The 12,500-nt window shown below is 38.7% G+C and overlaps 1 protein-coding gene across 1 annotated transcript in view; it reads right to left on the reverse strand.

Annotated features, from left to right (window-relative positions):
* Positions 1 to 2,153: 2,153 nt before the first annotated feature.
* The window catches only part of LOC138006853 (zinc finger protein 345-like), a 20,121-nt gene continuing 9,774 nt past the window's right edge, over positions 2,154 to 12,500 (reverse strand). Inside the window, exon 2 of the mRNA XM_068853452.1 lies at positions 2,154 to 8,800. Within this exon, the coding sequence (XP_068709553.1) occupies positions 7,224 to 8,687 (1,464 nt within the window). The 5' untranslated portion in view covers positions 8,688 to 8,800 and the 3' untranslated portion in view covers positions 2,154 to 7,223. The remainder of the gene's footprint in view (positions 8,801 to 12,500) is intronic.

A 12,500-nucleotide genomic window follows, 5' to 3' on the forward strand; every position in this document is an offset into this window, starting at 1 on the left:
ATAGTATCACAGAAATAATCAGATAGAGAATTAGGCTGGAATGGAGCTGTTGAATTTCCAGTCAATGTCGGGGAAATTGAAGTCACCCGTTAAGATAATTTTAACCTTCACAGATAATAAATGAACTTTTTCCAATGATTTATATAGTTCCTCAAGATACTTGATATCACTGTTCGGGGGCCTGTAAAATACTCCAAAAAAATATGAAGTAGAACCACGGACAGGAATTTCGCACCACAATATCTCACATTCGGTCTCTAGATCACAGCGACGAAAACAATGAAAGGTCGACTTGATTGCTAATAGGACTCCACCACCTCTGCTCTCACGGTCTCTACGATGAACGATGTATGAATCAGGGAAGATTTCGCCGTCGTTGACACCATTATGCAACCAGGTTTCTGTAATGGCAACGATATCAGGATTCACTAGAGAAACATGCGTCTGCAGCTGAAGTCGCTTGTTCACAATACTTCTAGCATTAAATGATGATATTTTAAATGCTATCAGAGAAAGGGCCAGGATTCAACTGAATGTCGTTGGCAGTGAGCAGGAAAAGTACAAACAGATAACGGTAATTGTACGGCTTGAGTGGGCGAAAGCCATGATGCTTGAAAGAAACGCGGATTTTCGTAGGACTTATGGCTTTTGAGACCACTGGTTGTCGACATATTAAACTAAAAGCACTATGTCTTTCCTTTAGAGCGTTGAGCCTGAAAGTAAACAAAACCATCCAGCCTGTATTTACCAGCAGAAAAATTGAACAGGAATGAAAGTGAAAGAGGCAAATCCGCCGATCATAAATCAGCAGTGTGTTGTATATAAATTTCAATGTGACCTTTGTGATGAAGGTTATGTAGGCTACACACGCGGACATTTACACAATCGTGTAAAGGGACATAAGCAACAGTCCTCGGCTATTGCCAGACACTATAAGAACGCACACGGGTCGATCCCTCGGGACCTGCTTAAACGCTTTGAGGTGCTCAAAAAATGTGAAAACAAATTTGATTGCTTAGTGTTTGAAATGTTATTTATAAGAACACTTAAGCCTAGCCTCAATGTGCAATCGGATTCCATTCGTGCTAAAGTATTCTTATAGCCAATTTCGCACGTGCTTATTATGTTAATTCTTAGCGTCAATCGTTTTTAATACTGTAATTTTAGCATCATAGAACATTTTTACCTTGATAATGGAGTGATGTCTACTCCGAAACGTCGGTTTAACTTGTTATCTCTAACTTTTATAGTTTTATATTTATATTGCGTATATTATATATTTTTATTGTATGGGTGTTTTGTGTGTTTTGTGAGTTTTTGTCTGTGTGTCTGTTTGCATATGTTTTACTGTCCATGTTTCTTGGTGTGTGTTTGTTTCACTTTTTGAGAGCATTTTAAGTCTCACCTTTTCATTACGCATTTTTATGTCCTGAAAACATTAACCTTCAGGCATTGTTAACTGTAAATAGTTATTTCTGAAGGTCCGTACCTTTTCTTATTTAGTAGTTAACAGGGGCACCCAACGAGAATATAATTGAACCCACTTAAACATAGCATTGTTAAACGTATTTTGGTATTTAAACGGTAGATATAGGCATATTTTTCCCCCTAAATATTTTTCTTCTGTTCGAATTTCCTAGCTGAAAGTCTAGTGATCCGAAAATTATAGGGATGAACACTTACCCGTTCGAAAATTTCAGCCAGAAAAAAGGCTCCCGAAAATTCTAGGTGACCTTTTTAGGGTTGAAAATCCGTTAAAAAATGGGCAATTATACCATTTTTTAGATGTTCGAAAATCCTAGGACAGGCAGGCAAGCAAGAAATTTTACAACAAATGTTCCGAAAGATCTAAATCTCAACGTTGGGTGCGTTGGGTTATCAAAATTAACGTTTATTTGCAACGTACTGGACACTCCACCTGGTTTTACTGCCGAAGTCAACAAAATAATATATAACTTCTATTTCAATGTAACTATGACCTCAAATATTAATGTATCAATGAACACTTACCGAGATGTACATTCTCGTCACCAGAGCCTCGGATCGACCCAAGGCTCTGGGAAACTCTATGTCGGAAAACATGCGCCGTAGGGCTCTTATAGCCAAAACTTGGCTATTTGAACCTTACGGCGCCTGCTCACTCGTCGTGCTAACATGAATGGACCAATTAAAGACGCTTTTGATTGTTCTTAACGAAAACCAATGACAAGACACTTTGTTTCAGCGTTTCCCCAGAGCTCTTCTCTCCCTCAGTCAAGAGAAGAGCTCTGGGGTCGAGAATGCGAGATATATTAATACGCTGGAAAGAATTAAACTGTACAACGCCTAAAGATAAAGTGGTTCATCTTTTTATTATGGAATCTGGAATCAAGTCGGCATATGTAAACTTGCCTGCCTTGTCAATGATATAGGAAACAGTTTTTTGTCGCTAAAGCGTTTGTGCAAAAATTTAAAATTAAATGTAATTTTCTGCATGCACTACCTTAGCTTGCTGTCGGCTATACCAGATCAGTGGAGAAAAAAGCCTGAAAAGAGACGAGCATCAACATGTCCTGGCAAGCACACACTCATAATGATCCGTAATTGCACTGTATCTCTTGTTTGTCTGAGTAATTCTATTGTATTTTACTCCTTCCGTAAATAGTGTTAGCATTGTAAACCGTGTAAATACTGCATTATTACAATAAAATTAAAATTTAAAAAATATATATATAAATATATCCAAATTGAGCACTCTACTAGGATGAGTCATTGCCGCTAGCAATTGCGCATGCTCACTAGCTCGCTGGTTTAAGCACTCTGGCACGGCTTAGATATACCACATGTGTGGGACATTTGGGATGGCTTTGTAAGCTAACCTCCTTCCTAGACATCAGCACTGCAATGAGGAGGCCCAGACTGTCTGCAGTTATAGTTATATATATCTATCTGTTTTTGATACAAAGACTGGAAATACAACGATCCGAAGGATACACAACGCGTTGCTACAAATGTTAAGTAATTTGAGAGTACAAATAGAGTATGTGCACGGCGGCAATGTTGGAGGACCAAAACAATTAAAGATATTGTGACCTCTGCTTGATAGATGATATTCCGCACGTTGCACTTTCCGTCTAGAGGGCAGGGTCTTTTGTCACGGCAGTTGCAAGTGCCGTGACTTGCCACTGCGGTGACAAAAGATCCTGCCCTCTAGACGGAAAGTGCAACGTGCGGAATATCATCTATCAAGCAGAGGTCACAACATCTCAGTCAAAGCGAACTTACATTGGTCTTTGCGACACATCATTCAAATCACGTTATAGAAACCACACGTGTTCCTTTAGAAATGAACGCTACAGGAATTCCACTGAGCTTAGTAAATATGTATGGGGTTTGAAAGACAAGAAATTTGACTATCACATTAAATGGCGGATTGCTAGGCATGCGAGATCCTATTCAAATGTAACGAAGAAGTGTAATTTATGTCTTTGGGAGAAATACTATATAATTTGTAGACCGGATTTGGCGACCCTTAACAACAGAAATGAGCTTATAACAAGTTGCAGACATGAAAAGAAATTCCTTCTAAATAGCGTAATTATTTAAGCCTATAAGGTTTATTTTTAGCTGCTCACTGGAAACAGTTTGTATAGTTTAACCGTTGCTATGCACCCCAGCCTATAATGAATTGCAACCGTTTTTTTCAAAATCACTATAAAACACCATGTATTCCTTCTTTTCGGCAGTAGCCTGATGATTGCTTCGTGAGAAGCATGAAACTCGGAGTAGCAAATAAATGTTTTTGACCTAGTTCAAGTCTACGTATCTATCTATCTATCTATCTATATATATATACCTTATGATGTGTCCAAGTTTATCCTACGAAGAGTGCTCTACACCCACAAGTGGGGGAGCGTTACAATAGTTCTGTCATGGGCGTTGGGCATGCAGCTGTATGACAGCAACGTGAAATCAATTATTAGCGCGCACAACAAGAATCTGATAAAGCCAAACGCAGAAGACCCCAGCCAAAACCTATGCAATTGTAGAAAGAAGGCAGAGTGCCCTTTAGATAATCAGTGCCTAGCCAAGGGTATCGTTTACCAAGCAACCGTCACATCGGGCAACAACGAAAGCGTACAAACATACGAAGGGCTCACTGACACCACTTTCAAGGCCAGACTCGCAAATCACAAGCAATCATTTATCAAGGAAACGCAACGGAATCAAACGGAGCTGAGTAAACACATATGGCATTTAAAGGAAGAAGGAGCTAACTATCAAGTAACATGGAAGATCCTGGGAAAGGCGTGAGCGTACACGAACGTAACAAAAACATGCAATCTGTGTAACTTAGAAAAGTTCTTTATTATCTGTCACAGCGATCTTGCATCCCTGAGCAAAAGATCAGAATTGATTAGCACATGTAGGCACGCAAGAAAATTTCTTATAAAGAACGGATAGCACGCAAGAAAAAATTTCTTATAAAGAACGGATAGTGTGATAACAAGCATTTAAGTCACGCCACGCACGAACGATCTTGTAAATGCTTATGATAGCGATCTTGTGAATGCTTGTGATAGCGAGTTTGTGGACACTTACACTAATGACCTCGTGATTTTTTTTGCACGCACGTATGTGGAAAGATGACCATTTATAAATACTGCAGGCAACACACAGTTTAATTAAAAAGCCCTGAAGAGTGGAAGCCTAAAGCCTCCACGAAACAGGCCTGTAGGCAAATGTCAAACGACTAGTCCCATTCATTGAACTACTATATCTATATATATATATATATATATATATATATATATATATATCTATATATCTATATCTATATCTATATATATATATATATCTATATCTATCTATATCTATATCTATATCTATATCTATCTATCCATCTATCTATCCATCTATATACACTCGTTTTCAAAAACGTTGCAATTTCAAAGTATATATGATATATATATATGCCTTTTGTTTTCTCATCAGAAAGGTGTTGACAGAAAAAAACAATAGGGGCCATTTTTACAAAAGGAAAGAACAAAAGCTGCTGTCAAACCTTTTGTAGGCTTTGTTTGAATTTTACCAGTTTACCTCTTTCTAGCATCCATCATATCTTTTCTTCTCTTTTTTTTTTTAATTATTGAGAAGAATAAGGTGTGTGAGAAAGGCAGTGTCTTAATATCTGTGCGCGGGAAACTCAGTGTTATTGTTTTTTCCTAACTGAAAGAACTGCTCGGGTTATGAAGATGGTGATTACCAGTCAGTTCTCTTCCGAATTACCTTGAAGAACGGAGCAGTTTCGCCACATATCTCAACTCAAAAGCCCCCCCCCCCCCCCCCAAAAAAAAATCAAAAAGTAGAACGTAAATGACTTTTGGAGAAAGTTATGTTGTAGGAGGTTTTCACATGACGTCATCGCCGCCATGTTGATGGATGAAAACAAAAGATCTCTCATTAGCTTCTTTTGTTCGTCCACCAGAAGTCGTACTTTTCTATATTTTGTTATTGGTGTCCGTAGAGGTTGGTTGAAAACGTCCTATATTTCATTACTTATGGCTTGATCTTTCAGTTTTGAAAGGTGTCTAACGAATTTATAATTGGATAAATGTTTGTTGGGAATATTGTCTTCGCAATTCACTTTGTTCTGGTCTTTCATATACCGGCTCCGAAATAATTAATGTCCATAAAACAAAAGAACACCATGAACGTAATAATACCTAATTAGCAAGGCCTAATCGGAATAACAATAATTCTTTTGTCCTCCGCCATTTTAGTCCAGTATATGAAAGTCTACCCCAAAACACTTATTGTTTGCTATTTTTTGTCATCTCGACAAAGCCACGAGTTATTGTCAGCCTCCTCATGCAATAGCGAGGAAGCATGAGTAGCACTTTACTCATTGTTTTGCTTTTAATTCTTCTCGATTTCGGCCTTGCTGGCATGAGCCCCGTGTACATGGGCTTAAATGACTTAAATGAGTCAAACATTTTGGATGGGTCGGAGGTTATTTTGTTGGCGGGTTTACAGACCACACCTCTTTGTGATGGCTACCCGTAAAATATTAGTTCGCGTGAAGAACGACCCCAACAATAAATTAACGAACCTTTAAAAAAATTAGGATTAAAGAGCTCCCGGTTGAATCAATTAAATACTGTTCCATTCCCCTCAAACAGCTTCTGGGATCGTTTAATACGTATTCCAATAGCACAAGACGCTGTGCTCTTGTTAACAAGGTGCCGTCTGGCTTTCCTATTTTTGAGAGATTGATATCCTTAAATGGCGCGCTATGGACCTACGCTATGTTCCTACAAAGTGCAGCTCTATGATACGCCAGCGAAGATCCAAGCTATATGGAGCTGCATTGAGAAGGACTGCTTCCGTACAGGAAATAAAAGTTGCTTTTCCTTTGAATTTGTCTCGTCAATTTTTTAATATTATTTTTGTTAGAAGAAAAACGCATTGTTCCTTCAGCGTGAAATACACATGGTTCGTGTCTCACCTTTCTGATGAGAAAACAAAAGACATATATATATATATATATATACTTTGAAATTGCAACGTTTTTGAAAACGGGTGTATATATATATATACACATATACAATATCTATATAATGTGCCCTCCCGGTTGTCACCATAATGGCTTTATGGCAACTCCTGAACTTGGGCACATACACACACATAGGTGTGTATGAAGAAGGCCGGAAATCCAACGATGTAGTCACTAGCCAGTAGCAGTCAACTACTACTGACTGATCCTTTTTGAATGAAAAACATAAGTGCCGTGAGTGGGCATCGAACCCGCGTCCCCCTGGTTACTAGTCGGGTGTGCTTACCACTGCACAAAAAAGACAACCCTGCTGGAAACAGAGCAATCAGTGAAGATACTGGTTAGCCACGGGGTTCCCCGGCAATGCTTAACATTCAGGAACACGACTACACCGAATAACCCAAAGGTGATTCACAGGCTACCAGCTAATTAATTATACTTTTGTGTGTATGAAGAAGGCCGGAAAACCGACGATGTAGTCCCTAGCAGTGAACTTCTACTGACTGATCCTTTTTGAATGAAAAACATGTGTGCCGTGAGTGGGAATCAAACCCATTGTCATCTTAGATGATAAGGAAGCAATGTTCAACGAAAGCTGACAATTTGCGCCCGGTAGAAGAAAAAACACTGCGAATAAGTTGTAACCATTATAAAACAAAATTAGTCGAAAAATGGCCATCAAACTAGCTCAAGTTGACGGCTCCTCGAACGTCATATGCTCTCGGTAGTGTGCAAGAAGAAGCTCTTTGCTACTTAACTCCTCCTGACAGATCCAACAGCTGTGTTTTACATCCTGGTTCAAACTGTGTTCTTTCACAGTGTAGAAGCGATGAGTCCCTTCTTCAAATTCATTCGTAATTGCAGAACGTTCTTGTGCTGTTTTAAGTCTACTGGCACGTTTTCTGTTGCGAAAAGCCTTTCCTATTTGCTTACGTTTATAACGCTTCTCTCTAGTATGGACTCTTTCGTGTCTTATCAAATGTCCTGCTTGGCTAAAACACTTGCCACAATGTTTGCATTGATAGGGCCTTTCTCCAGTATGGACTCTTTCATGTCTTCTTAAATTTCCTGCTCGGCCAAAACGCCTTCCACAATGTTTGCATTGATAGGGCCTTTCTCCAGTATGGACTCTTTCATGTGTTCTCAAATGACCTGATTGGTTAAAATACTTGCCACAATGTTTGCATTGATAGGGCCTTTCTCCAGTATGGATTCTTTCATGTGTCTTTAATTTTCCTGCTACGCTAAAGCACTTGCCACACTGCTTGCACCCATAAGGCTTCTCTCCAGTATGGACTCTTTCATGTGTCTTCAAATGTCCAGCTTGGGTAAAACACTTGCCACATTGATGGCATTCATAAGGCTTCTCTCTAGTATGGACTCTTTCATGTGTCTCCAAATATCCTGTTGCTCTAAAGCACTTGCCACAATGTTTGCACTGATAGGGCCTGTCTCCAGTATGGACTCTTTCATGTCTTCTTAAATCTCCTTCTTGGCCAAAATGCTTTCCACAATGTTTGCATTGATAGGGCCTTTCTCCATTATGGATTTTTTCATGTGTCTTCAATCTTCCTGCCCGGCTAAAACACTTGCCACATTGATTGCATCCATAAGGCTTCTCTCCCATATGGCCTCTTTCACGTGTCCTCAAATATCCTGCTACGCTAAAGCACTTGCCACACTGCTTGCACACATAAGGCCTTTCTGCAGTATGCACTCCTTCATGTGTCTTCAAATGTCCAGCTTGGCTAAAACGCTTACCACAACGTTTGCATTCATAAGGCTTCTCTCTTGTATGGACTCTTTCATGTGTTTTCAAATTTCCAGCTTGGCTAAAACACTTGCCACATTGTTGGCATTCAAAAGGTTTCTCGCCAGTATGGACTCTTTCATGTGTCTTCAAATTACACGTTTGGCTGAAACACTTGCCACATTGTTTACATTCATAAGGTTTCTCACCAGCATGGACTTTTTCATGTGTCTTCAAATGTGCTGTTTGACTAAAATACGTGCCACACTGTTTGCATTGACAGGGTTTTCCTCCGGTATGTATTCTGCCATGACTTTTTAAACTTCCTCTTTTACTGAAAACACTCCTCAGACTCCTTGCATTTACACGTGTAAGCCTTCTCTCCAGTATGGATTTCTTCATGTCTCATGAGGCAGTTTCTTTACTGTTTACACAAAGAACTCTCGCTGACAGTACGGGAATTCATGTGCTTAACTAATGTGGACAGCATTTACGAATTCTGATCCCACTTAGCCCTAAAATATAAAATAAAGAAGAAGTCATTTGTATCAACAACGTCCAATCAACAGCTAACTTAAAGTTAAGTCAAGGTCATGTCATAGTCACTTAACTCAGTCATTGCCTTTTCTCCTCACTCCCTCCCCCTTGCCTTCCCTTTTGACTTTTGTCCGCTGTGTGTCATTTCATGACAACTTTGGCTTAATACATATATTTAAAACCTTATGTCTCGGGTCAGTACGCAGCTATTACAACGGCTCTCGCGATTGGTTCAGAAAACAATGGACACAAAGAAGGATACAAAAGAAACAATGGACACTAACTCTAAAAACAATGGAGCAGCCCCCTAAAGGGATCTGATGAAATTAGAGGTTGTAAAGAACTCCATCCTATCTCAATGTCTCACGCTATGTTAACTGTAGAGAGCTCATTCGAAATACTTTTGTGAAAACAAAGTTCATTCTATGTGGAAACTAAATCTAGAGGAAAAATGAAAATTGTGCTTATCAATATCTATATCATCAATTTTATACTGCCGCGGAAATTGACAACATGCATGCCTGCCTGCCTGCCTGTCTTTCATGGGGCACGTGATGGTTTCCTGCAATTGTAGTACTTTTATCCTCCTTTCGTTCTCATCAAAGGGAAGTGCAATGACCAAAACATCATACCCCAGGCCGAAGTCTCTACAGCATCCACACAAAAACACGTATATTCATTGGCCTTTTTGACACCACATTCAAATTAAGATATGCTCATTCAAAAACGAACGCTACAAAAAACGCAACCGAACTAAGCAAACACGTATGGAATCTCCAAGATAAGAAAATTGAGTTCAACATCAAATAGCGAAGAGTTAAACAAGCGAGATCCTTCCTATTCAAATGTTACTGGTCAAGAGATGCAATTTGTGGCTATGGGAAAAGTGCTAAACCACAGAAACGAACTAGGTGTCGAGTTGCAGGAATTCCAACAAATGTTGGAATTCCTTTTGAACAGTATAATCGCCTGATAAAAGATGTGTCACGTGCACCAGCAAGGTGCATTGTTCCTCATTTTCAAATGTCCAAGATTGAGTTCGTTATTTTTGAACAGTCGCCTGATGATTGCTTCGCGATAAGCATGAAACTCTGAGTCGCGATCGATGTTTTTGAACAAGAAAATCAACTGCTAAAACTAAACCAATATATTTATTTGCTTGTTATATACTGCACAAAATTCTCCATCGCTCTCTGACCTCTTTTGAACTCTATAACCCATTTATGCATTCGTCATTGACCAATCAGAAACGCGACATTCGGTTGAGTCTACATATTATATATTAACGATGAAATGATATATGAAATGGATCATGTATGAACTGCGGATATGAAATCAAATGAAGCTATGATCCTCTCAGTTATGAACGCAATTTTTGTGATTGCGTAAATAAGCCTGAAAAATTCAGGACTTCAACGGGGTTTGAACCCGTGACCTCGCGATACCGGTGCGACGCTCTAACCAACTGAGCTATGAAGCCACTGACGTTGGGAGCTGGTCATTTGTGGGTTCCAATGTTCCCGTGAGGAATTAATCAACGATGAAATGATATATGAAATGGATCATATATGAACTGCGGATATGAAATCAAATGAAGCTATGATCCTCGCAGTTATGAACGCAATTTTTGCAATTGCGTTAAGAAGCCTGAAAAATTCAGGACTTCAACGGGGTTTAAACCCGATGCCGGTGCGACGTCCTGAATCTATGGGAAGAACTCTTAGGGCCGATTTACACGGTACGACATGTTTTAAAATGCTGCGACATTTTTTCTGACGTACACAACAATCGCAAATCATGTCGTGGGCCTGTCGTAAGCCGTTGTCGCATGCGACAAAGTCGTACCGTGTAAATCGGCCCTTATGCTCCCTTGACTCCAAGCTGGATATACTTGGAATTACTACTAAAACTAAACCAGGTGAGAAATCTATTTCTCGTGTTAATATCAGAGGCTATAATTTTTTCACACGGACTCGCAAACAAACGCAGGCGGAGCTTCTTTATACATAGCTGATGTTCTTAAAGCTGTACCTACAGCTGTAGGCCTGATATTAAATTTGATTTAGCACTTGAATCCTGCTGGGCAGAAATTGATGTTGGTGAAGATAAAAAGAAGATGATAATAGGCTGTATTTGAAAGCATCCCACTTGTAATTTAGAACAGTTTCGCAACCAACTGAATGATATAATTAAAACAATTAATCCCAATATACACGAAATTAACATCTTTGGAGATAGGAATATAAATTTCCTGAAACATACTCAAACTGAAGAGTTCTTAGATATGCTTCATGCTAATAACATCTTGCCGATCATTACTAAAGCTACTAGGCTTACTGATCATACAGCAACGCTCACTGATCATATATGTATATATACAAATTGTTTACAACATTTTACAGCAGGAATTCTGACAGTTGATATAACAGATCATCGCCCAATTTTCTGCATAGTTAGAACCCCACCTATACGGAATAATAGTAATAAAAAATACTTTCGAGACTATTCTAAATTTAACAAAGATCTATACTTAGATGATATACAAATGATGTCCCTTTAGTAAAGTACTGGAAAGACTAGTATATGACCAACTTGTGTCATTTTCTAGAAAAAAGAAAGTCTACTCTTTAACTTCCAGTTTGGCTTTCGAAAGGGATATTCCACTGAATATGCTATTCTAGAAACTGTGGAGAAATTAAAATCAGCAGTTGACGATCAACAAATAACATGTGGTATCTTTTTTGACTTTTCCAGGGCCTTCGATACAATTAACCACCATATTCTCTTGGAAAAACTATACACATATGGGATCCGAGGACTTCCCCATGCATGGTTTTCAGACTGTATAACTAATCGTAAACAATATGCCAAAGTTGGTACATGTGGCGTGCCTCAAGGATCGACACTAGGTCCACTGCTCTTTCTATTGTACATGTATATTAATGATTTGCCTAGGTCCTCGATGAAATGAACTTTTAGGATTTTTGAAGATGATACAAATGTTTTATGCTTCCAAAGATCCCGAACAATTAGAATCAGTTGTTAATGAAGAACTTGGAAAGGCCTTAAAATTTTGTGCAGCAAATATGCTATCCATTAATTTTACGGAGAAAAATTACATTATAATTACTTCACGTAAGAAGAAAACAAATATCATAATAACAGTTTGTAGCATAGAACAAAGGTCCCAGATTAAATACTTGGGTGTCTTTATTGACGAGCACCTAAAGTGGGATGCTGAGCTCCAGCTTGGCTCCTTTTTGGCTGCAACACACTTTCCTTCTTTGTTATGTTTAATTCAATGTATAGCTAGCTCTGTTTTCATTTCTTTTTTACTCTTATTGTTGTTGTACTGTAGTTGAACAAGTGTGAATAAAATGAACTTGAACTTGAACTTATGTACTCAACATAATCACTCAATTGCTGTATTTCCCATAGCAACTTCCGTATTGCACTCTATAACCTACTTATGCATTCGTCATTGACCAATCAGAAACACAATATTCTGTTAAGTATATAATAATTAACAATTACTCCACGAGAGTGCGTTGGACATGAGATGATTGATAGCGTAGCGCCAACTTGGCTATAATCACATCATATCCAACAGCGCGAGTATTATTAAAACGTGTATTAAAAACGGGCACATATTATGGATAAATCTTTTCTACTTTATTT

Source organism: Montipora foliosa, chromosome 6 (genome assembly GCF_036669935.1).
Source record: "Montipora foliosa isolate CH-2021 chromosome 6, ASM3666993v2, whole genome shotgun sequence".
In the NCBI taxonomy this organism is placed as follows: Eukaryota; Metazoa; Cnidaria; class Anthozoa; order Scleractinia; family Acroporidae; genus Montipora; species Montipora foliosa.